This window comes from Oculina patagonica, chromosome 10 (assembly GCF_052425735.1).
Source record: "Oculina patagonica isolate OP01 chromosome 10, crgOcupat, whole genome shotgun sequence".
Taxonomy (NCBI): domain Eukaryota; kingdom Metazoa; phylum Cnidaria; class Anthozoa; order Scleractinia; family Oculinidae; genus Oculina; species Oculina patagonica.
In genome coordinates this window covers 301,635-326,160 of record NC_135767.1, presented here as the reverse complement: position 1 = coordinate 326,160, position 24,526 = coordinate 301,635, and the positions used below count along the sequence as shown (strand labels likewise).

Here is a 24,526-nt window from a genome sequence, read left to right as displayed (position 1 = left end):
ACCTTGTTACGACTTTTACTTCCTCTAAATGATCAAGTTTGACCAACTTTCCGGCATCCGGCGCTCTGTTGCCAGAGCATCGAGCGAAAGAAATAAGGCGAAAATGACGGATGAAAGGCTTGGAAAAGGAAGCGGTGTGTGGTTGTTGAGAGAATGGTCAGCTTTTGGATTTAAATGCGTCAAATTTGCAGTATAAAGACTATGGATATTTGGTGTCTGATTACATGAAGTACTACAAGTGAGTGATTTTGACAACGCAAGGAATAGCCCCAGCTAGAAAGGAAAATATATACTAAGTCTAAAAGGAGGTAACCTCTCGCAAACTTTGTCGCGGTAGCACCTTAGGAGACGCTTTAAAACTCACGCTGACATAGTTCACGAGAGGTGGCCTGCTTTAGACTATCCACCTGGATCGATTTGCCTTTGTTTACCAACGTTCACTTCGAGCGCCTAACTAGCGCTGTTGAGCAAAACAAAGCGCAAAACACCCCCCAGTTCTTCGAGAGATGCTTGTGACTTTCGGGCATCCAGACTTAATGATGTCCTTCAACCACCAGGCGGCCGCAATCTGTCATCAAAAACCAGTCTAATTTCGTGCCTCCGTCGGCCCGCCATAATGTTCAAGATCGCATAACAAAGAAAGAGGGACGTCACCGTGATGTAACAATGATAAACAATGCAGTCGAGAATGATGTCGGTTTCTTCTTCAACTCCAGCTTTCCTCTTCTCTCCACAGGACACATAACCATCTTTTGGAAAAAAATGTAACTGAATCAATATTCCAAGACAGAGATAAAGCTCAACGATAAACACAGGTCGACATGCGAAGCAGCTCGCTTCCATTATGCCAGGTACTTTCAGATTTTTTTTCGATTGCAATGGGCTTCTCAATATCAATACCTACACCTTATTAGATCAATGGCTTTCCAAACCATTTCAATACTTCTTACCTTGAAAGCATTATTGTACTACAGTTGCAACACCAACGTTTCACGTCGCGTGACAAAATACTTTAGGTTGATACTGTATAACAAACCAATTAACACCTTCATAAGTATCATTAAATCAACTAGACATTGCAGTCAACAAATTTAATAAAATGAGAAGGGATGAACAATGTTTCTAAACTCAAAAACAAATTTAGGGTTCCCAGCTAAATAATTTACACACACTTTACATTTTCAACGACATATATCTTAGAATTTTAAGTGTTTATTTTTTTAAAATTCTATAATTTCTCTTATACTTTTCAGTTCAGACATTTCAGTCAGTAATATTATTCCCAATTACATAACAAAACAAATATAGCCCCAGATAATATTAGCAAGTCGCCACTGCAATCAATATCCACAACCTCAACTGCCAGAAAAACAGAGCATTTCAATGATACCTCTTTATAATCTGGATGACACCCCGAGGGGGGGGTACTCCCTATAATGACCTATACGGGGAGGCTCCACCCGAAAGGGGTACCTTTTTCAGGCTTAAGGTGTATGAAAGCGTAGAGATTTTTCAAGTTTTGGTATACGAAAGGGTATGGAAATCTGTCATTTAGGCATTTAAAAGGGCCTTTAATTAAAATATTTCGAACAGACGCAATTTACGGCTCTATTATTTTAATGTATTACGGCAGAGATGTGGGTGCAAAATGCCCAGGGGCATTGGAAGATTGGCCACTACATTTGCTGGCTTTCACTATTATTTGGAACATCTTATTTCACTAGTCATCAAAATGAGAAATTTTTGGTATGTGACAACTTCTATGCCACATAACAACCAACAGGCCTGTTTCTCGGATAATATATTTTTTACGTTGAAATAGGAAACTTTTCCTTGAGTACACAAGCAAATACAAATATGTTTACATTAAACATGTCACATAGAGATAGCTTGTGTAAACAGACCTTACAACGCCTGAGGACAAAACAAGTGTAAGGAAACTTCTTTATCTAAACAGGGTTGACATCAAAAACACAAATACAAGGGACAGTCAACTTTTTACTTTTACAGGTTGCCATAGATATTGTTTTAAGAAACATTCGGCTTCACAAAAAAGTGTGAAGCAGATAAACAAACAAAACAGGAAAAGACAATTTCACTGCTGTTTTCCTCAAAAAATACCAATGCCCAATTAGTTTTTCCCACATACACTGTAAATGTGATTACGCCGCAGTCTTAAATATAACCAATTAAACTTAAAGGTACGGAACAAAGAGCACTGCCTCAAATAACGACCACATTCATTCATGACAGTCACTTAATCAAAGCATTACTTGACTAAAGTGATAACATCAATCTAAAGACACATTATAAACTGTGGCAAAAGAGATACATGAATATGAACCTTGTGGTACCCTTACCTTTCAACCATGCGTCCTCTTTTTAAAATTTCTAACCGGTTTTGGTCTACTTCTATTGCTAAAAATGTCGCAAAATGTTTCCTGGTTTCAGCCAACTTGTGAATTCTGGGTCTTGCCCTCTATTCTCCTGCCCCAGATAATCTGCATGACCCCTTATTCTAACTTTCCCAGCTACTCACCCATATCCCCTCCCACTAAACTATATAGCCAAGAAAAACCAACACTTGCCCAGGATTACAAAGTTTGTTACAAGGTTCAATTACTCTAAAGAATGTTTCTGTAGCCCTCTCCAGCTTTCTTTCATTTCCCATTTCAGAACACATGATGTTAGCCATACACTGTTTTCACGGTTGACACATGTATACACCTTGTTTACCTCACTACATTTTTGCATAATCAGTCTTTTACATTTCTCTTGGGACTTACTATAACATACCATTTTTGGGAGGTAAACAAAGTGTATTGCGGGATCGTGAAAAAAGCAAATGAGAATTATTTCTTTAGAATTCAAATAAGTCACATGTGAATGCTACAACTAAGGCCACCCAAGTAAATTCATTGCCAATTGACAATTAATGTTTGCATGTTAAAACAATAAAAATGGTTACAAAATTATTCCTTAGACTGTAGCATGTAGCTGCTGTAGATCCACATTTTGTGGAAAATGTATTGCTAAAGTACAAAGTTTCCATTCCCTTTTTTGAAAAACGTTTGATAGGTGGCCTTGGTTAGAGTAATTGCACTTTAACATGAAAATGAGTTAATAATTTACAGACAGACAAAGAACGAATTCTTTGGAGGACATCACATCAGTTGAAATAGACAATTCATATCACTATCTGGCTAAAGCGGACTATTCCTTTTATTGTCTGCAGTTTGAAGGTAGACGACATAACAAATGGAGAATGGAAAATATTTCAAAACAGAAAAGCATGCTCAAAATGTTGAAAAACTGAAAGAAACATTTATACTAATTCTAGTTCATTTAAGTCCTGCCTTAACAAAGATAGCCATGGTTACATTTTGTATGTTCAAAATAGCTTTAATTCATTGCTCTCTCTCTCTCCCTCCTTATCATATACAAATGTTATGAATTTTAATTCAAAAGAGTGCTGCAACTACAACAAAACATTACAGAACAAAACACCACTCAATTGAGTAAACACGGTGCAGGGGATGCGTTATTTGAAAACAAACAAATTTTTTGAGGGTACCAGTAACTTCAAATAACTCTCACTGAAAGTCATAGTACCATAACAAGTGTTAATTGTCATATTACATTAAATAATTAACTTGTTATATCAAGTATGCAAAAGAGAGTTTTTATGTACTACTACAAAGGTTTGCCTTTAGTACTTTCTGGTGTAACTTATTCCCATCTTATTTGTAAGCAACAAAACAGTAGTGAATTAAAGAGATTTAATACAGCAGGGTGGTTACATGGTTTATTCTGGGGAATAATTTAAATATTTAGATCAAAGACGGAGAACTATTTGATGGGCTGTACACCATTTCTGTAGGGTGCATGGCTATATTTATTAAAACAAAAACCAAACTTTGATTTTAAACAAACTTCATTTGTCGCATGTGGTGTTAGACCATACCAAATCAACCAAAAGATAGAAAACAGATCGCATTCATAACATGAAAAAAGATAAACATTGTTTTTCAACCAACACTGACTTTAGACAAACAATCAGTAATGGGTACCGGTATTTTTCCTTCCCTTTTCCAGGCTATTGCAGGAGGCATGCTGCACCCTGGAACAAGTGATCACAGCAACAGCAATGGAATGGACATAGACATGCAAATTGCACTCTCTTACAAGACACTTTACCAACACGAAGCCATTCCATGCCTACCTGTATAAATAACTAGTGGCAAATGTAATGCTAGGAGATCCCTCAAGTTAATTAAACCCCAACAACTTAATTTATGATACAGAAACCAAGATGGAAACCAAGTGCTACACTTCTGGGCCACTACACTACATTCAAATGCACACATGTATGAATAAAAGGCACGCAATGCATGCAGAAGCCATGACATTTCCTAAGGTACTATTAAATAAAAGGAAACTTGTAAGCAATTAATGTATGATAACAAAAGTACATGGCAACTTTTGAATTGAATGATTTTTCAACAAATGTCTTAGCTTGATGCGTTACAACTGGTATAAGCCTGATACTGGATACATGATAACTCTTGTGTTACCATGGTCAAATGCAGTCTCTTTGTTGTTTACATAGGCCCATTGCATAAATGTCTGTTTACAGAATATCACAGAATGCGTCAAATATAGTTTGAATATTTCATTTAAATGTTTGTATTAGTCCTTTGAAACTTCCCGGGAGTATTTCGCTGTGTTCTTCACAAGTAAAAAAACCAAGATTATAAGGTTTCTTTATTGTTAACTAAAAATATTATCTCAAAGGGGGGTCACAGGCACCCCAAGACACCCCTTGCTACGACCTTGACCCCCCAATCAGAAGTAAAATGTGATGTATTTGATTTGATAAAATGTCCAATAAACTAGGGTACACAGTATCTATGGACTTGTACGTTTCATCATGCAATATCAGTATGTACCTAAAGTGCAAGTATACATGCACTGTAAATCCACAAACAGCACAAAGCAGATAGACCTGTTAGTAAAAGAGCCATTTTTATTGATATAAAGCACTATCACATAAAAAGCAAGACATCACTGAAAAGACAGTGGGCCTCTTTTCAAAGGCCCATCGTACCATCCCCATGTCATATTTTTAGTGACACAGTCCTATTAACATTTTTCATTTCAGAATAGTACAAAATTCCATGTGAATGCTGCAAAGTATATATAGGGGAAACAGGGAGAGCGATGCAAGACAGGATAAAAGAACACGACAGAGACATAAGGCTTGCTCATACACAAACCTCAGCAGTTTCGGAGCACGCAAACGAAACGGGGCACATTCCTTTATGGAATCAAGTCAAGTTTATCGATCGAGCCCCAGCCGGGGTCACTGTGTTGTGTTCTTGGGCAAGACACTTTACTCTCATAGTGCCTCTCTCCACCCAGGTGTATAAATGGGTACCGGTCACATAATGCTGGGGGGGAACCCTGCAATGGACTAGCATCCCATTCAGGGGAGAGTAGAAATATTCCTCGCCGCTTAATGCTACGGAAACCGGGAGAAGCTCCGGTAGTGTGGGCCACTTGGCTCGTGGCTTCTCCTTAATAAAGAATAAACATTTAAAACATGACATACAAGTGGCACATGCTCCATTGTAGCTTCTGTTACTCTCCTCTGCGTAATTTGGAACAGCAAGAGATTAATCACCTTCACTCTGAAAAAAGGAAAAACTGGTTTAATTTGAATTATTATACAACCAAGGTTTTCTTGCATTCCTTTATAAAAGGAACTATATTACCGTTCTGTGACTTTCCCATGTCTATATAATATTGTAACTTTCTGTTGTTGGTCATTGCTTTTATTTCATTTGTTGGCTCCTAAAGGAGCCTTTTTTGTATGTGCCTGTTTTTGATATGATGTCTTTTTTCTTTGTTCCATTGACACAGGAACATGCTTTTAAAAAGCCACTTGGCTGAACTTTCTTTGGTTGATCCCACACCTGGAGCTTACGGTACTTGGCACTGTATTCAATACACTTTCCCTTCAGACACACGGCAGATCGGAACAGCTGTCTGCATGGCTTGTTCTGTAGAATATTAAGCAGCTGCCCACATCTACAAGCTCAGCAGTTGAGGCCAGTAGGCAAACTGCATACTGCTTTTTTAAAGGTGGACCAGTCTGAAAGGCTACTTGGATGCAGGAAGAGGCAATAGAGACGTGTCCTTTCGAGTCCATGAGTGGCTAAGCTGCTTCACTCTGAAGATGCTAGAACATCAGCTAGAACTGGTCTGTTAGGATAAAATGCAGTGACGTAACCTTATGTATGAAGGTGAAAGCCCCATGTACATAATGGCAGGCTGATTGAAAGCCAAGGTCCTGCAACTGCAATTTAAAAAAGAAAAAATATAATTACCATACTTATTTTCTTTGTTGTTGTGGGCTTCTTTGCTGCCCCTGCTGTAGACTTGGCTTTGGCAGGTTGTTTCTCTGTACCCTGTCTTGCTTCGATGTCTTTGGAAATATCTTTGCCTGTTAATTTTTGGTATATTGCAGCCACCATTCCCAATTTGAAAGACTAAAGAGCAGCTTAACATTTTGTGGCAAATTCAAGTACAGTAGAACCCCGGTAACTCGAATTCAGATAAATCGAACAACCACGCTAACTTGAACAACCTTGCATTTCCCTTGGATTGGACTGCACTTTTCAGTAATTTTTACTTGGTTAACTTGAACTGGGGTAACTCAAAAACCCCGCTAACTTGAACTAAATTTCATTTCCTTTGATCAAAATGTGGGTAAAATTTACACCAATAGGTGAAACTTGAATTCTGGTTCTTGCAGCTTGCCACAGGTGCCCATTGAAATATCTTATTAGCTCTTCTTGTTATGTAATCGGATTTATACACTAAAATGAACACTACTACAGCAATTTGATTTTAATTAGAGCAACAAATATATCACGTATATGACAGTCATTCTCCACTCTTATCATAGAAATGTATGATCGTGTGAGAGTTTCTGATGAGATAAGATTAATTTGCACTGTACTGTGTACTGAAGTGCTGAAAAAATTAATAAACTATCAATTATTTCCTAGGCAAATTGCATATTCAATGAACCCCGATAACTCGAAACCCTGCTAACTTCAACTGTTTTTCATTTCCCTTCAGTGTTCAAGTTACTAGGGTTCTATTACACAAGCATAATTTTCAAGTTTCCATGAGCAGTTGAAGAACAACATGTATGCAAAGACGATTGGACAGCCCCAATCCCCTTCCTAAAACAGTGCCTGCTTATTAGTCAGCAAGGTTAGAAACCAAAATTTCGGAAAACTCCCAAACTGGGCCAGTGACCTTCAAATTGCACTTGGCAAAATCAGTTTTCACTTGCCCAGTCTCCTACATTAAAAAAGGAAAATTTAGCCCCCCTCCCTCCAGGAATAAAAAATATATATAACTTCAATTTTTAATCATATAATTATTTGATACCTGTAGCGGTCAATCGCAATACAGACTGCAACCCATTTCATCAATGAAATAGGCTATATAGACATTACACCACAATTAAAACATGAGCAAACGTACTTCAAAAGTTGACACCCAGTTTTTAATTTCAATGTATCCCTGTAGTTTGCAAGCAAAGTGTTGAAATTGTAAAAAAAAAATAGGCAGGAAAATCGGGAAATAGCCATCTTGCCGCGTTTCGTGGCTAGGTGGACAAGTTAGTGTATTTATTACCTGAGGCCCTGTTTATACGTCGAATTTAATTCAGACGAATTTAATTCAAATTAAATTCGTCGATTATTCGACGTTAATTGCCGCCTGATTTAGACGTCGAATTTAATTCAACCGAATTTAATCTTTCACCCGAGTCTTCAGCACTTCTGACCAGTGGCGGGGATAATTGACATAATTCCCGCAAAAACTAACGGGAGATCGCGAAATTTTTTCAACACAACAACAACCTGGCGAGGTTTACGAAGGCATTATTGCTGGAGAAAATATCCAGAGAAAGACAGCAGAGAAGGCAGCTGCGACGTCGAATGTTGACACTGGTAGTGATGAAGAAAATGTTTCTTGCGCGAGTTTGTTTATCGATTTGTCTGCTGTTACAATTACAAGATGAAGATGTTAAGCGTCACCGGAGTTGTCGTCGCAGTATCAGAAATACATGATGGTGGGAATTGGTCTGGGCGACATATGATGAAGGAAGATTCGAGAAAGCGTTTAGAGTGTCAAGAAAAACATTCAACTTTATTTTAAAGAACATTCGACCCGACATTGAGAAAAAAACCGTGACAGAAACTCCCCCAGGGCACACTGCAAACAGTAACCAGCACTTTTGTTTGCCTCCCATCCCACCGTTTCTTCGTTTTCTTTAGCTCTTTAGCAATCGAACATTCCAACCGAACACACACGCTTCTCCCACAAGCTATGCATGAATATTTTGTGGTCCGTGTTGCAATTTATGCAAGCGGACGGCATTTTTCCTCCACAACCGACGACATACTTCAACAACGTGCGAAAAACGCGAGAAGACGCCTGTGCGCATGCAACATGAACGAAACTTTCCACGAATCTACCACGGGCTCAATGGGGATACATTATGATATTGTATGCATTTAATTTGATGCGTCTGTTGTGCGACGTCTAAACTGAAGACGCGCTATCGATATTTTTTTCATCCTACCGAGACGAATACAACGTCTTGGACGAATTTAATTTACCAGACGAATCTAATTCGATTTATACGTCGCACAATCGTCGAATTTAATTGCTAAATGGTCCTTGAATTATTTTCGTCCCAATTAAATTCGACGATTGTGCGACGTATAAACAGGGCCTGAGGCATTACTTTGTACAAGTAAGTCCATCATGTAACAGTCACCAATTTTTGTCTGTGTTTGTCTGCTGCCTGTTTTTGCGGCTTTTACTTGTTTGTCTGCAAAGACGCCAGTTGCGACTGATTTAAAGCACGTTAAATTAATAGTGACCTAAACTGGCTGGGATATTGCTGTGACTAGTATATTTGTTGTTTAGTTTTCTTCTCAAAATCAACCAATTTCTGAGAAAAAAAAAATATCTCAGCAAAGCAAATTTGTTTTGAACACAATATAATGCAGGCTGGCAGTGAAGGACCCGAGAATTTAAGGAAAAGAATATTATTCGCATAACACTGTGTCATTATTTACATAAAACATCAGAATAGAGTACTATTCAGGAGATTACTCAGGAGACAACAATTTTCATGAAATTGGTTAACTTAGAAAAGAAAACCAAACATTATATTATTATGTTGTAGCATTATCCCAGCCATTTGGAATCACTTTTATCAATGCGCAAAAAAAACAGCCGCGACTCGCATCTTGGCTAACAAAATATGCCCGAAATCCTGACCAAAATGAAACAATAATGCCTGGCCTTTGAAATTATTTACACTTACAGCATACAGTTGTCTTTCCAATCGACTGAGAATTGCTGTAGAAAAGCTGTTGAGCATATGATGATTTACCTGATTTCTCTCAACAACATTTCACATTTCAAAGTTGCAAATTTAAATAGTCTAGGCTGGGTTTCAAAGTCAAAAACTGTAACGGTAACACATAAAGGCCGCAAAAATAGGCAACACGAAAAAATCTGAATTAAATAAACGTGGTCACACTTGTGAGCTCCTTCCAATGTAAATGAATGAAACTTATCTTAATTTATCATAACAGAAATGCTTGCAGTCTATGGTCTGCGGTCTGCGTCTTTACCCGACTGCCTGGGAAGCCATCATGAAGGTGGAGTTTGCTTAAAATAACTTCATCATGTTTCACTTCTTTGCCTTTGTTTAGTGCTTGATTTGTTTTAGTGAAAGAAATTGCACTTACTCTTGATTGAAGGGTGTTTGCTGGCTTAGCACGAGAGATTTTTAGAATGAGAGCTCTTGTGGCCTGTACACCACTCTTATCATATCCCTTGATATAATGTCAACAGTGTACTTGTTATTTCGGTACCCTAAGAATGCCTGAAATTTTCACCAGCCATTTTGACTATATCAACCCAGAATCTACTAGCTGAAGCTGCATTTCTAGCCTGTGGCTAGTTGGCTACCACTAGACTTGAGCCGATTGTACCAAGGGTAAAATTGAACCATAACAGATACATGTACACATACTGTATTTTTTCGATTAAACGCCGCCCTCAAATATACGCTGCACATTAGGGCAGAAATATTAATAAACGCCGCCCTCGAATAAACTTGGGAACAAGATACTGTAATGGGATCTTAACACTCTTAAACTAGAAGTCTTATTTTGAGAACAAATTTCTCAAAACAAATCGCGAATTAAGGACCTTTGTCTTAACAAATTCTTAAATAAAAAACGGTCACCTTAAATGAAGAAAAACCTTCTTAAAATAACAAATTACCTTTATTTAAGCTAAGAAAAAGATTTTAATTTAAAACTTCAGGTTTAAGAGTGTAAGGTTTACCAGTGTCAATGAATGAATGGCTCCTTCACATCTAACTGTCAAGTAACACCTTGCACCATGCTGTTCTTCTTCATATCTCTTCTGATATATCTCTGTTTCGCTCTAGAAAAGCAGAGCCACAAAATTCAACGTGGTTTAGTGTAAATAGCTTGGCTGTCAAATGACTAAAATGTAAATTTGATGGACGAGACTACTAAATTTTACACCATGTGCAAACGAAGAAACTGAGATACAAAACGTTCGTAAAACTCGTGCTAAGTTTTACATTAACTGGTAATCATATAATGTTGAAACATGATCAGTTTGAGTGGACTAAACGTTGGAGGTAAACCACCATTGTGTTTTGTACAGTTAGACGGTACCGAACTAAACACGTTTCACTACGGAAGAAACGTAAAATAATTAAAGGATAAGTTACAAAAGTTGACCCTACCTTTAATAATAGGTTGCAAACATACGAATTTGTTGTGGCAGAAGCATTACGCATAGTTAAGTTCGAAGCCTCCACTTTACCAGCCGCCATTTTGAAAATCGTCGCGGAAAAGACACTGGGAACGAGGTGTCATGTCAGGTGTCAGTCATCTTCAGTCAAGTAGGGGGGATGGGTAGGGGGTGGGTGGTTTGCCGAGGAATGGGAAATTTGTTGAATCTGAAAATTCAAAATAAATTGTTTGCAAACATGATGCATGTCGATGCGTATACGTAAGAATGTTAAGTAAAAGAAAAAAAATGCACAGAACCACAGAGCCATACATAACGTATCTACCGGATTGAGTTTCCCGATCGCTGGTCAAGGGGAACGCAGGCTCTGGGGACGAGATTGCGGTTTCCTCGGGTTTTCTCGTGTAGTTCGAGAGCGATGGACGAACTTCAGATTTATAAGTGGATGCTTGTAAGGGGATACCTTAAGACAGCAAAGTCTTTAAAGGCCGAAGTGTTGGTAAGTTGATTTGGCAAGATTTCCGCTGACAGCCCCATACATTTATCGTGCATACAATTTTCTTATTGACTGGTCTGACTGGTTCTTTTCCCGGGTTCTTTTCAATCGATTTCAAGGTTCGATTTGTGATAGTGATAGACTGTTCAAATGGTTGCATACATTTCTTAATGCTGCGCCGTTTATTAAATTTTTAGTGTTTCTGATGAGTACTTGAACTCACATAAGCTTATATAAGCTTACATGTACTGGCGGCACTAACCGGCATGTGCGAAACAGTTTACCAGGAGTTTACAGAATCTTCAAACATGGCAAATATACTTAAGACTAAAATAGTTTATAAATCTGCAGTATTCATTTCTGAGGGGGACTTTGGGGTTTTCGGTTTCTCGGTTTTGGCCATTTTTTAGATCGGTTTTCGCAACAAAAAAACACGGTTTTTCGGTTTTGGTGTCTTCTTCGGTTTTCGGGTTTTCCTTCTATTAGCATTTGGTTTTCGGTTTCCGGCAAAAATACTAGTGGTTTTTCCAATTTTGTATTTGCTGTGGTTTTCAGTTTTTCCAATTTGGTTTACAGTATCTCTGAGAAAACCTGCTTTTATGTTTAAAATGAAAGTAAGAGCAGTGTAATTAAGAGGAAATCCGCCAGGACTTCGAGTAGCTATAGGCTACGTTTACACGGACACGGTTATCAATCGACACGGTTTCATGACCTTGAAAACGCATCGAAAACGACACGGTTTCTAAGTGTTTACACGGAGCCTATTTAACGATGTTCCGACTGTTTTCGAATGTGATTGTATAAGCCGAGCGCTGCTCTCTATGCTTGTTTCGCTATGTTTACCCTTCGCAAGCCAGCCAGTTCGTGCCAAAATACATGGCCGTTTTCAAATCGATGCGGTTTCGCCGTTTTTGACCGTTTACACGACAACGAAACCGTATCGTTTTGAAAACGCTCCACTTTTGACAGCGTTTTCAAAACGACCCGGTTACAGTAGTGGTTTCGAATGGTGCCGTGTAAACGAAAGGCGTAACCGCATCGCTTTCGATGCGGTTACAAATGAAACCGTGTCCGTGTATGTAGCCATAGTTATTGGACAAAATTATGTACCAAACCTATTTACACCTGATTGCAACCTTTTGTGTTACTGCTTTACACTCCTTCTTATAAAAGCGTGAACACGAAAAAATATGTCTGGAATGTTTGTGTTTAGCCAATCACATGCGAGAACTTCAGACCGCAGAAACCACAAACAATAAATGGGTTTCCATCGGTCACGGAGCAACTTTAGTTCTTATTTTTTTTCAGGATCACGCTCTGTCTTTTTCAGGAATTTAAAGAACTGCTATTCTTTCGTATCGAGGGCCACATCCAGAACATGGTTTCAGGGATTTTTGAAAGAAAAGAAGGACGGTTTCTCTAGCGACGTTATACGACATGGTTCAGTGCATGCAGTATGTTGTAGACACGTCTAGACATAAGATGTAAACACGATAAACCGAATATAAAATAGAAAATTGTGGAGTTTTCGTTACTGATTGTAAATCTTTTCGGTAGAACAAGGGATTCGATTTATTTCGGCAAACGATTTCAACCCTTAGGCAATCAGAGGTTCCATGATCGTAAGACTGCAAACCGCAAAGGCTCCAGACAAAAATCATTCAAAACGTTGGCGTGATTGGTGCAAAGTAAACACCTCAGTCAATCGTTCAATCGTTTGATTTTCGCTTTTACTTTCCGCTATCGTTTCGCTGTTATCGAAGAAACAAACCTTCCTCCCATCAGTGTTTAGGTCTGCTACATATACAATAGTTGGGGTGAGATAAAAACCGGAAAATGCACGCTTACCTCAGTACAAATTGTAACATGCCTTCAGGCGAACGGTAACTGCAGATACGAATTCGTTACAATTTTTGAAAACTGGCGGCAACTGGGGCAAATCGTAGCGTCGGGCGCATCGGTTTTTCAATTTTTTCTTAAAAAAAAATCACTCAAACATATTTTTCAGTAGGGCAGTTAATGTTCTCAAAAAGGAAGGAATTACAATTAGTGTTTACTTGAAAATTGGAGCGAAACAAGAACTAAATATTGTTCCGTGACCGATGGAAACCCATTCGTTGTTTGTGGTTTCTGCGGTCTGAAGTTCTCGCATGTGATTGGTTAAAACACAAAGAACATTCCAGACATATTTTAAGTGTTCACGCTTTAATAAGAAGGGGTGTAAATATCTTATCGAAAGAAATCTTTTCTAACAACACCACACATCGAAAACACATTTTGAAGTTACGCTGAATTCCACTAAATTGCTTAAAAGATGTAAGCTTTTGCCCATAGCTTGTGAACTTTTAATATCATTTTCTCAGACTCTGATAAGAAATTATTGTACCAGAATTATTTCCACCTTATTGCAAACTTTTTTGTTACTGCTTCAAATATCTTTTATAACAACACCACACATCAAAAACACATTATTTACAAAATGGCTACACGTGAGATTTTGCCCATACCTTGTAAACTTTGAAATTCATTTTCTCAGACTCTAATAAGAAATTGTTGTTGGTGTTATCACGGATAATTACTTACATCTTTACCTTTTATTAAGGGTAGGAAATAACGCAATGGGATTTAAATTATTCTGGAAATTGATTTTTGTCCAACTTTAATAAATATTACTCGACTTCCTAGTGGATTCCGTCTTAAGCATGTTAATGAACAAAAATGTCAATTCTCTTTAAAAGATTCCTTTCTTACTTTTTTCAAAATTATCTCGGGGTACCAATTAAGGTTAGAGCTTCGGAATTTGGAATGTTATGCTTGCTTTTTGGTTTTGATCAAAATTCACTTCGGTTTTTACTGTTTTGCATGATTTTTTGTGCGGTTTTTCGGTTTCTTACAGAACTCAATGGGGAAGGCAAAGAGTGACTTGATGGTAAGCAATAATGTTTATCGTTTTACTCGAGTCGTGTGGACATTGTGCTGCAAATTGTGAAATAGGCAACCCTCCAAGTTTACTTTTTTCCTTGGTGGCCATTTGGCTACCAACTAGACAAGTTTTGGTCGGCAGTGAAAAATTTCTGTTACCAAATAAGCTGATGCTTTCAATCATTCCTCTCAATTTTAGTCGCCAGGCTGGCGACCTTGGTTCAAATTTAGTCGCCAGCTCCAAAATTTTAGTCGCCATGGCAACTAAAATGGTCTTAACTTGGAGGGTTGATAGGTAGTCTTCAGCTTATTTTACTTTGTATTCTTCGTATTTACGATTCAAAGATTCCGGCGAAACACGAGTATATGCCAGCCATTTTGTTTTTTTTGTTTGGATCACACATTATTCACTCCATACACAGGGCTGTCCCGACCATTAGGGCCACCTTACAGGCTGTACCTGTAATTGTTTTTAAAGCTTAGATGTTTGTGCTGGCAAAAGATGTTTCTCAAGGAATGTTTATCACCTCATGTTGTTACATTTTGGTTGGACTGATTGAAAAAGTTGGTTACACTGAAGCTAAATTGTTTGAACACTGTCATGGTGAACATTTTGTTGTAGTAAACTAAATACACTGTATACTAAGGTTGGTTAGCTTGATGGAATTCTGTGTTTAATGATAAGCATATCATTTCTTTTTTTTTTCAACAGGCTGCCTTCGAGAAGGCAGAGAGGGATCATTACAGGTGAGAATTTGCAGAAAACGAGCCACTGTACAAAAAATTTGTACACTCAGATCGAGATATGTATTTTTGTAACATCGCCTAAATAGCCTAAATATTCACAGTAACATTATCTTACTAATACTACCAGTGATTTCTTTACTCGCTGATATATTCTTGGCTCATGTCACATAAAAATTTTGAAGTTATCAGATTTAGATAAAAACTGCTTTTTGTAAGTCAAACCAATTTAAAATTAAATTGTATTAGACACACCCCTCTGTGCCTAATAGATGTCACCCTTTTTAAAAAATTGCCAAAAAACTGAAAAAATGCTCCAATGCTTCAGTTTCTAGCTTGCTCAGTTTACAGTGGCTTGCGAATTGAATCTTGTTCAATCTCAATTGCAAAGTACAGAAGATTTACTACACTTAATATGTCAGCAACTTTCTTTTGGTTTGTCGTAGCTCAGTAACATCATAGTTAATAAAGGGAAATGGTTAGGAAACCTGGCAAACATTAAAGGAGCAAACAAAGAGGCCAAGATTTAGGTTGGAAGGTCCATGACCGTGCACATCCTTTGTTTTTCTCTCATACATTATGCATGAGTTACGTAATCCAAATGGTTTTATTTGTTAGTTGCATGAACACACGTATCCACCTGTTGTATTTTGTCAGGTTTTGTGCACGGTCAACCCCCAAAATAGCGAACAATAACCTATAACAAAGAACTTTCCCGGGCTTTATAACCATTTCCCTCTATTAACTATGGTAACATCCAGGAATGACTAGACCCACTTCGGTTTTCATTTACCACAAACTTTGGTAGTGAAGATATTCGTTTCTGAAGTGGCTATAATACCAGCAAGACCTCTTGGCAGCTCAATGGGGACATGCCCTGCTAAATTCTAATTCCCCTCTTGGGCTGATTCTTTGTACACACCAACAGCATTCAGTTTACGATGAAGACATTGATGATGAGCTATGAGCAACACCTCTAGGCATTGTATTAGCTCAGATTAGATTGGTCTCCTACTCAGAAACTCTGTTTTACATCTTACTTCATGAGCAAACTGGGCGTCTTATTCGTTTTGTCGATGTTGTTACAGTTAAAGTGAAATTAACACCTCATATCAGTATGACGCCCCTATGACCCCTAAAATTAAATAGATACCCCAGGTGTTTTTTAGATCACGTATGGTAATTGCTCAGATGTGCTTTTCAATCCATATCTTATTGATTAGCTAAACTATGGAGAACATAAGTACTAAAAATAGTTATACTGATACAAAATAATTAAGTTAATGTCCAGAAGTCTTTAAAAAGTATGACAGCCGATTTATTGATTACAATAGTTTTTGATATTTGGATGATAGTATCTTCAGGTGTGATTTTTTCATATCTATGTTGTACGTATTATTGTCAGTAAACAATAACAATAATTTTAATAGCGAACGTTTACATTTTTTCAGTAAAAAGAGGAAGCGCTCTCCTGAACAAGGTAAGATGTAATGGATTTTTTATTTTTGGGAGTCATTTTTCTGATCATTAGTCAATGTGTACAGCTGCAAATTTTAAAGGGTTTGGCATTTTGAGTGGTAGACCTTTGTTAGGGTAAAGTGATCATCAGAGCAAACTTTCATGTGAGGAAGGGCTCACGCTTGAAACATTGGGTGTAATGACCAGTAATTGAATTTTTGAATTTCTTTTCCAAACAAATTGAAACCATTGTAATAATTTTTTTCTTAATAGAGGTGTTCAAAGTATCAAATTGGGTTGGTACTGTTCACTGTACACAAAAGTATTTTGGTGTTCTGCTTATAACAGTTTATTTTGTTTTTTATTAAGAACCTGCAACAAAGATGAGAGCTCATCAGAGTCAAGTTCTGAAGAAGAAGGTGAATCTGTCTTGGCCTTGAAACTGTTAGGAGACTGAATATAATACAAGTCCTTTACTAGCCTTTTCCTCGTTGTTATTGTATTTTGGCTTGTTAAATTAGCTTGTTTCTAAACAGTTTTCGGAAAACAAGCAGCTGTTATACATATTCAAGATGTGCTGAAATTTACAAATACACAGGGCTCGACACAATAGAGATGTATAATGAGGCAGCTATCCGATGTAGGGTGAAAAACAGCGCAATGTTTACCTGAGTTAAGGCTTTAAATTAACCGCCTTAGAATGTTTCAATTATTTTAAAAATCAACCATTTTATTGCATATTTGTACTACTTCTTAAGTGCCAAGTTAAAAAAAAATTCCATCCAGCACTTTTTATTTTGCGATCGTTTTAGTAACCGAAGGCCCTATTTTGATAAAAGAGCGAAGTAATACTTCATACCAGTTCATATTCAAACCAATGTTTCAAGAAATAAAAAAGTGTTACTTGATCGATTGGGCCTTGTGAACGTTTTCTTAATAATGTTTTAAGACTGCTTTGTTTTTGTTGTATTTTACCACCTGAAAACTTCATCTGAAATTTTCTCGAAAACTCTCTGACTTTCATGTGATGAGGGGCTAACACTTAAAACATTGGATGTAATGAACTGTAATCAATTCTTGCATTTCTTTCCCAAACAAATTGGAACCATTGTAATAATTTTTTTCTTAATAGAGGTGTTTTAAGTCTTGAAATAAAATGGGATGTTACTGTACACTGTACACAAAAGTATTTTGGTGTTCTGCTAATAAGTTTATTTTGTTTTTTATTAGACTCATCCAAATCTGAAAGCACATCCGAGTGTACATGCGTGTCACCTCTATAACTATAAGTCTGTCAAGTGTCATTGGTCTCAATTTTTGTACCTGACATAATTTGAAATAATAGTGATCTAAACTTTTTCAGAATGGCTGGGATATCCCTGCGACTAGTATACTTGTTGCCTTATTTTCTTCTCTAAATCAACCAGTTTCTGAGAAAATAATTGTCTCAGCAAATATATAGTTTTCAGTCATGAAAACTGAGTACCAGTTCAACGACTGGATTTCAAGTTGATGACATAAACAAGCTGGACTAAAGTCACTCAATAGTTAATTTGTTTTGATCACAATATAATTCATCTCAGGACAAGCTAAAAGAGGGTGCCTGCAGGCTGTAAAGGAAAGATTTTTTGAAGGCTTATAAAGTATCAAATTACTTCAAAGCATTATATTGTTTTATAACTCAGTATAGAAATTTTTTTCGTGAGAGAAGACTTTACAGTTTAGAGAAGAGAATTTAATTTAGAGGAGAAAAACAAGCGACAAATATGTCGTAGCATTATTCCAGCTGTTCCGAAAAAGTTAAGACCATTATCAACTCAATAAGTAAATCAGCTGCAACCCGCCTCTTCACAGGCAAAATATGACCGAAAGCCTGACCGTATTGAAAGAATTGCTGCTCTTTGAAATTATTTTCACTTACAACAGTATACAGTTCTCTCCCAATCCACTGAGAATTGCTGTAGAAAAGCTGCTGAGTGTATGCCAATTTATCTGTTTCTCCCAACGATATTTCACATTAGTTTTAATTAAAATAGTTTCAAAGCCAAAAACTAAAAAGGTAACACGGGAAAGCTGCAAAAACAGGTAGCATGAAAGAATGCAAATTAATTACAAGTGGTCCCACTTGTGTGCTTCTTGCAGTGTAAATGAATGAAACTTATCTTATTGATCGTAAAAAAATGTTTGTGGTCTGCAGTCTGCGTTTTTACCTGACTGCAGTAATGGTGAATAGTTTAAGAATTAGCATTGACATGCATGTACATTTTGATGTATTATCTTAGTTCACTTCTTACCATTGCTGGATTAATTTATTGTGCTGTTGGTGATAATAATTTTGATTTTGTCATCTTAAAATTAGAGTTTTTTTTTCAAATTTGCAGTGCTTTTCTTCACCCATGTGTTAAATCGTTATGGAGAAATTGTTCTTTTTTCCTTTTTTTAGCAAGAAAGCAAAAAGGTCCTGAAAAGATGAGCATTTGAGCTAAATGCATGCTGTATATTGTCACTATACTAATTACCCTTAATTTCTTTAATGTTATTACTAAGAATTTGGATGCAGTTAAGGAGGCTCATAACAGTTTCCAGCACTAACCAGCTCTTATACTTTAATGGGTACTTATCAGTTGCTGCTGCAATTACAATATCAAACAAATGTCCAGTTATTGCTCAACCAGTTGTGGTCATTTTCATTTCGTCACCTTGTTCAGATTGGTCATCTGTTTAATACCAAAACTGTTGCGTCAACTTATTGCTGCTGTAGCTAGTGAGCCAGTGAAGCAAACGAGCGAGGCAGCTCAATCTCTAATCAGCAAAGGATTACTATATGAGGCCTGCAATCACTTTTCTTATAAAACGCAAGGAATTGTGGTAGGCGGTAAAATCAAAGGTGCAAGGAATTGTGATTATGCGCAAATGGAAGATTCAGGATGCGCAATGGAGTTTAATGAGATCCTTGCGCCAATGCGGCCTCGTTGATTTGCGCTTTGATATGTGACCAGGTGTGAGGCAGGATGTCAAACAAGTGACATCTTTAAACAGTAAAATATTGTGCTTTTCAAATTAAAGGAGAATTAATTTTGTTAAAAAGTTCACTTGAATTGAACCAAAACTCTCTTCAGTCTGATTTTACTGCTGTGACTTCCAATGTTACTTGCAACTTAAAACCCACATCGTAAAGGCCTGCGCAAAACTTTGTGTGTCACACAACAGAGGGAATAAGCTGGCGTATCAGTGCTGTGCATCACCATACATGACCAAAAGTACACAGTCCCAAAATTTATACTTAACCATTTAAAACATAAAAAGTGTTACAGTTTACTGCAAGCAATCTGAGCCAGGCAAGGAGTTCTAAAAGCAACTTCTCTTCCAAAAAACAAGTTGGTTGAGACTTTTGACTCATTTGCCCAATGTTGCTGTGTTGAATGGTTGGAAATTAATAACCTGCCAACTCTCACGCCTTGGGCATGAGTCTCACGCCTGCAAGTTCAATCTAACGCCAACTCACGCTTACGAACCAATTTCTCACACCTAGTCGAAAAATGTGAGTTATTACAACCACAACTACACACTTTCCAATAAAATGTAAACTCAAACCAATGTCAGAAACAAAAACTCCATGTAAAATGAGTAAATGACGATACTTTCCCCGAAATCGCAGAGCTTTGACAAAAAATAGCATTGGGAACGAGGTTGTGTTTAGCAAAACACGTCCACGCACTGAGATCGGGATATGTTCGGAACGTCTTCGGAATACTTCGGACATCTTCGGAAAAAACTTCGGATATTGCCGTATCGTCTTCGGAAATCCTGGCACTCTCGGGATAAAAATCTCATGCCTTTGACCCAGAAAAAGTTGGCAGGTATAAAATTAGGAGGTGCTTTAAGACTGAAAAATTCAAAAGCAGTAGTGTTTCGGGGTTGCAGTTTCTCAGGGTGATCCCATAATAATCTTTCACACATTTCAATATGTCTGCACAGATTTACACTCAGTCAAGGCAAAAAAAATTATGTTTACTAACACAATTGTGGCAAGTTGCTGTTATTGCGTTACCATATATGACTCAACCTTCAGGAACCTGGGGCAAAAGCTAAACATAATTATTTATTTATGAACTAGCAGCTGACTGGAAACTTAGAACTTGAGTCTGGCTTTCACTAACAACAGAAGCACAAGTGCAAGCACAGATGCTAGTAACAGCTCTTATTTCACCATAAAAATGGCCTTGATGCCAGCAAGTGCAAGCACAAGGATCATGTGAAAACGAAACACCACAATCATAATTATTGCGCAAGGAAATTAACAATGTTTGGCTGTACCTGCCCAATTCTGAGCATGAGGCTTAAGCTTAATGCTTGTGTTGTACTTTTACTTATGCATGCCATAGATACAGTAAACACCCGCATATAAGAACAAATGGATTAAGAACATCAGGCTGAAATTTGGCCAATAAAGCACCATTTTTATAAGAACAAGATCAGCCTGAAACATTCAGCATGTTCTTATAAAATGGAAAAGGTGTCAAAAGTACATAAAAAACAAGTGATTTTATTTATCATTACCTACCCTGGGTGCCAGAGGGTTTTTTTTTTCACCGCAAAAAAAAAACGCTCTGGAACCAAGGGTAATTATTACCTATAATGAAGGACAGCCAGTCATCTCATCTATAGGCTCAATGATACGGTATTGATTGTGATCATTAAAATCAAAGAATATTTATTAATTTATGCTAATTTTACATCTAGGGGCATTTTTGGGTAGTATTACTAATATAGAAATTTAAGAACACTTTGAGGCTGATTTGTCACTAAGCACCCATTAAATAAGAACCCGATCAGCCTGACCTCCGAAATCATGTGTTCTTATATGCGGGTGTTTACTGTAGCATTTTCCATGTTTGCAGGCAAACATTGAGAGAATACCTTCCTTGGCGTATTATTGGCCTAGTAACGCCCATATTGGTCTCCTTTAGGGGTTGAATTTAAAATTTCTGACGAGCATCCCCCCCCGGGGGACTGACGTCAGCTCTCATGTGCTCTTAACCCCAGGGGGGTACTCTAGCTTGGGTATTAAAAACGAACTAAAGTGCCCTGGCACGGCCTTGGCGTATTTATGGTATGATGAATAAACAAACACGAGCGTTCAATTTTTTATGATTTTCTTTGTCTTATATTATTGCCCCTCCTAGCAATTTAGGTGTAATTTGACAAGGAACTTTTTTCGGAGTTATTTTTGGTCCAGGGATTTTTTTGGGTAATTTCGGAAGGCTTAGGGATTTTTTTGGGTCCTGAGTTTTGCCTCCATTCGATCATCCCCATCATTTACAAGCCGGAGTACCCCCCACTGGGCTCTAAACTCCTCAAAGAAAACTCTTGTCATATGGCGCACATCTCTAACTTATCGTCAACTCCCATTTTAATCAACTATTAACCTATCTTTTTTAGGTGTGAGAATTCATGTACATCATTCTTTGATGCAAGAAATGCAGGAAAATATGTCTCCTGGCAAGTGTGAGCAGCAGGAAATATAAATTGTTTTCATTGTCATATTTTGCAATAGATAAGTTATTTATTATCAATTTGTTTACAGAATTTGTAAAATATTTCTATTAGTAAAATGTAAATAAACTTATCTAATATTTTGTTACAGTTTCTGAATTAATTTATTTTGACTGTGTCATTTTGTGTCCCATCCGCACTAGATATAAGAATAAATTTGAAAACAGACTTTTTGCCCCCAAAAACAGTTAAAATGTTTTCCAGTCATGTAAGGATTTTCAAGAAGCTCTGTTTTTGGCCGTCCACACTACACCACCTAGCCAGCCTTTTCAATTTCTCCACTCTGAAAAGCATTTTTGAAAAGCTCCGTTTTCAGTGACCGAAAACACCGTTTTAGTGTGAACAGTAGGCCAAACCGGGGGGAAACTGGGGAAAAGACGTGCTTTCAAATCATTTATCCCAATCGCGAAGCCTAAGAAAGAACCTCGGGGGGGACTCCCATATGAAAGGGACGGGGATGCTCGTCGTCTTGCTTAGGGGTATAAATTTCGGACTTTGGGTCTCGCTTAGGGTGTTCTGGGCAAAATGGCAATATTTATAGCTGTCAGGGTCTTGTTTAGTGTTGAACATGAAGTAATACCAAAATTCTGAAATCTTTTAGGGGTCTAAAATAGCTTGAGCCACGCCCAGATTGGTCTCTTTTAGGGGTTATTTTCAAAATTTCCGATGAGCATCCCCGTCCCCTTAATATGGGAGTCCCCCCGGGGAAAGAACATTGGTCTCAATTTGTAGCTTGGGTTTCAAGATTTTGTTGTCCACAGTTGTTTTACTCTATTGGTCCACACTACTTTATGAGTATAAATATGAATGTTTATTCATGGACCCATAAAACTAACACAACAGCTTAGCTCAGCTTGTCAACATCAAAATTGGCTTTTGGTTCTCCTCAAAATGGCCTTAACACAGGGACTTGCCGCTGGATAGGGTATGGTTTTTTACTCTTTCGGCCCTGAACAGGGTATATAAAACCTGTCCTAGACAGGGTATGGCTGCCAGACTGTTGTCGAGTATTTACATTGTTTTTGCTTTCGCTTCAATAAAAAGCATATTTTTATTTGCTGGGAGTTGAGTTATCTGTCAAAATATTCCACACAAAGTTAGAGAGCATGGTATGGAAACGCCATGTTGGAGTCCGTGTGAAGAGGCTCAAGATGCCAGCCAGAAATCAATGAAAACATGTGGCATTTACTTCTGCTATAAAAAGCGGTCAGTTCACCTTCATGAACATGAAAACTGATTCACGAATACAATACTTGTAAAACCTCAACTGTTAAGATTGTTACATTTAACAGGATGAGGCATTTGGTCGTGTGACGCGAAACTCGAAATGCAAAATGCGAAATTCAAAATGTTAAATCTTAAAGATGGCGGTTGCTATGAAACTGAAAACCTTCAATAACATTTATAATTATATATTTTGGACTTCAAATAGGCAGTGAAGGATAAAAAGTCAGTGGTCTTGCGATTCTGGATTTTAGAAATTTTATGACGTCAGGTTAAAACCTAGAGTAGGGTCTTAAAATAGTTAAAATAGATGGTGTTGTCCTACACAGGGTACGTATTTTAAGTTAAATTTATTGTCCTAAACAGCATAGGCGTACGGGCACCTTCGGTCCTGGGGGGGCGGAGACCTTTTTGCCCGAAAAATTGGCATGGGTTGAAAGCCGAAAAAAGTGGCATATAAAAAAGAAAATAAAACATGCATTAAAATAGTTATATACAAACTTCGCCTGCTTGCTTTAAGTTATTCTATTAATTTCGTGGCGTCGTCCGAAGGTGTCAATACATTGAATCCTTTTTCGAAAGTATTTTATTTATTCATTTTAGTTCAGCAAAAATTAAATTAATTTCGGGGAGCCAATTTACATTGTTCCCCCCCCCCCCATTTGAAAGTAATAGAAAAGCGTGTAAAACATTCAGGGATGAATGGGTTTTAAAACATTTCGTTGAAAGTTTTAAGCTAGCCCTGAGAACTAAACATCTGAGGCGAAAACATTAGCTTCATTACATTTAAAACAACTTTGTTTCAAGGTCTTGCACTAAATCCACCATGCGCAAACACTCAAGCTATGGAAAAGCTGATAGCATTTGAATCAAACTGAGGGCTCATGCAGAATTTGCGAGAAAAATCGCACATGATTATAGCTATTTTCGAGAAGAAACGAAAGCAGATGAATGAGAAATTTGGACTTTTGAACCACAAAGTTCGGTATATATTTCCAGTGCTTTTCCTGCTGATGTAATTCGTTTTGAACGTTATGTTGACTAAACTTTTCGGCTTATTTTCTATTTTTTTCTCTTGGCTTATTGCCCGAATTCCAAGCATTTTGCCCGAAAAATTTTGGCGCTGGGGGGGCTGCAGCCCCCCTCGCCCCCCCCGCCTCGTACGCCTATGCTAAACAGGGTCAGGGTTTCAAACCCCCAGTGGCACCCTTATACCTAAACATAGGTCAAGTA

General features: G+C 37.6%; 1 protein-coding gene and 2 long non-coding RNA genes across 9 annotated transcripts; 2 read left to right on the top strand and 1 right to left on the bottom strand.

The window, feature by feature from the left end:
• Positions 1-264: 264 nt before the first annotated feature.
• On the top strand, positions 265-4,345 carry LOC144628103 (uncharacterized). The gene is made up of 3 exons (XR_013566204.1): positions 265-308; positions 737-851; positions 4,096-4,345. It is a non-coding gene; the product is annotated as an uncharacterized LOC144628103 (long non-coding RNA).
• Positions 4,346-4,498: 153 nt separating this feature from the next.
• On the bottom strand, positions 4,499-10,977 carry LOC144628102 (uncharacterized). Of its 2 annotated transcripts, XR_013566203.1 has the most exons (4): positions 10,886-10,977; positions 10,453-10,554; positions 5,976-6,358; positions 4,499-5,690 (listed from the first exon to the last, which is right to left on the bottom strand). It is a non-coding gene; the product is annotated as an uncharacterized LOC144628102 (long non-coding RNA). The 2 variants fall into 2 exon arrangements; XR_013566202.1 differs by having other exon boundaries at positions 4,499-6,358.
• A 281-nt stretch (positions 10,978-11,258) lies between these two features.
• Positions 11,259-22,182, top strand: LOC144627956 (uncharacterized). 6 transcript variants are annotated; one of them, XM_078485982.1, is made up of 7 exons: positions 11,259-11,392; positions 14,286-14,318; positions 15,024-15,058; positions 16,507-16,535; positions 16,883-16,932; positions 18,961-18,995; positions 21,956-22,179. In XM_078485982.1, the coding sequence occupies exons 1-6, from the start codon at positions 11,312-11,314 to the stop codon at positions 18,976-18,978; spliced, it is 246 nt and encodes an 81-aa protein (XP_078342108.1). In that variant the 5' UTR covers positions 11,259-11,311; the 3' UTR covers positions 18,979-18,995; positions 21,956-22,179. The 6 variants fall into 6 exon arrangements, with proteins under 6 accessions (XP_078342108.1, XP_078342107.1, XP_078342109.1 ...); XM_078485981.1 differs by having other exon boundaries at positions 18,957-18,995; positions 21,956-22,174; XM_078485983.1 differs by lacking the exon at positions 18,961-18,995 and having other exon boundaries at positions 21,956-22,178.
• The last annotated feature ends 2,344 nt before the right edge of the window (positions 22,183-24,526 follow it).

Excerpts from the sequence above, each read along its gene's own strand:
- LOC144627956 (XM_078485979.1), top strand. The coding sequence starts at position 11,312 with ATGGACGAACTTCAGATTTATAAGTGGATGCTTGTAAGGGGATACCTT. Across the intron at positions 16,536-16,882 it reads GAAGCGCTCTCCTGAACAAG|AACCTGCAACAAAGATGAGA; the intron begins GTAAGATGTAAT and ends TTTTTTATTAAG. Across the intron at positions 16,933-17,743 it reads GTCAAGTTCTGAAGAAGAAG|ACTCATCCAAATCTGAAAGC; the intron begins GTGAATCTGTCT and ends GTTTTTTATTAG.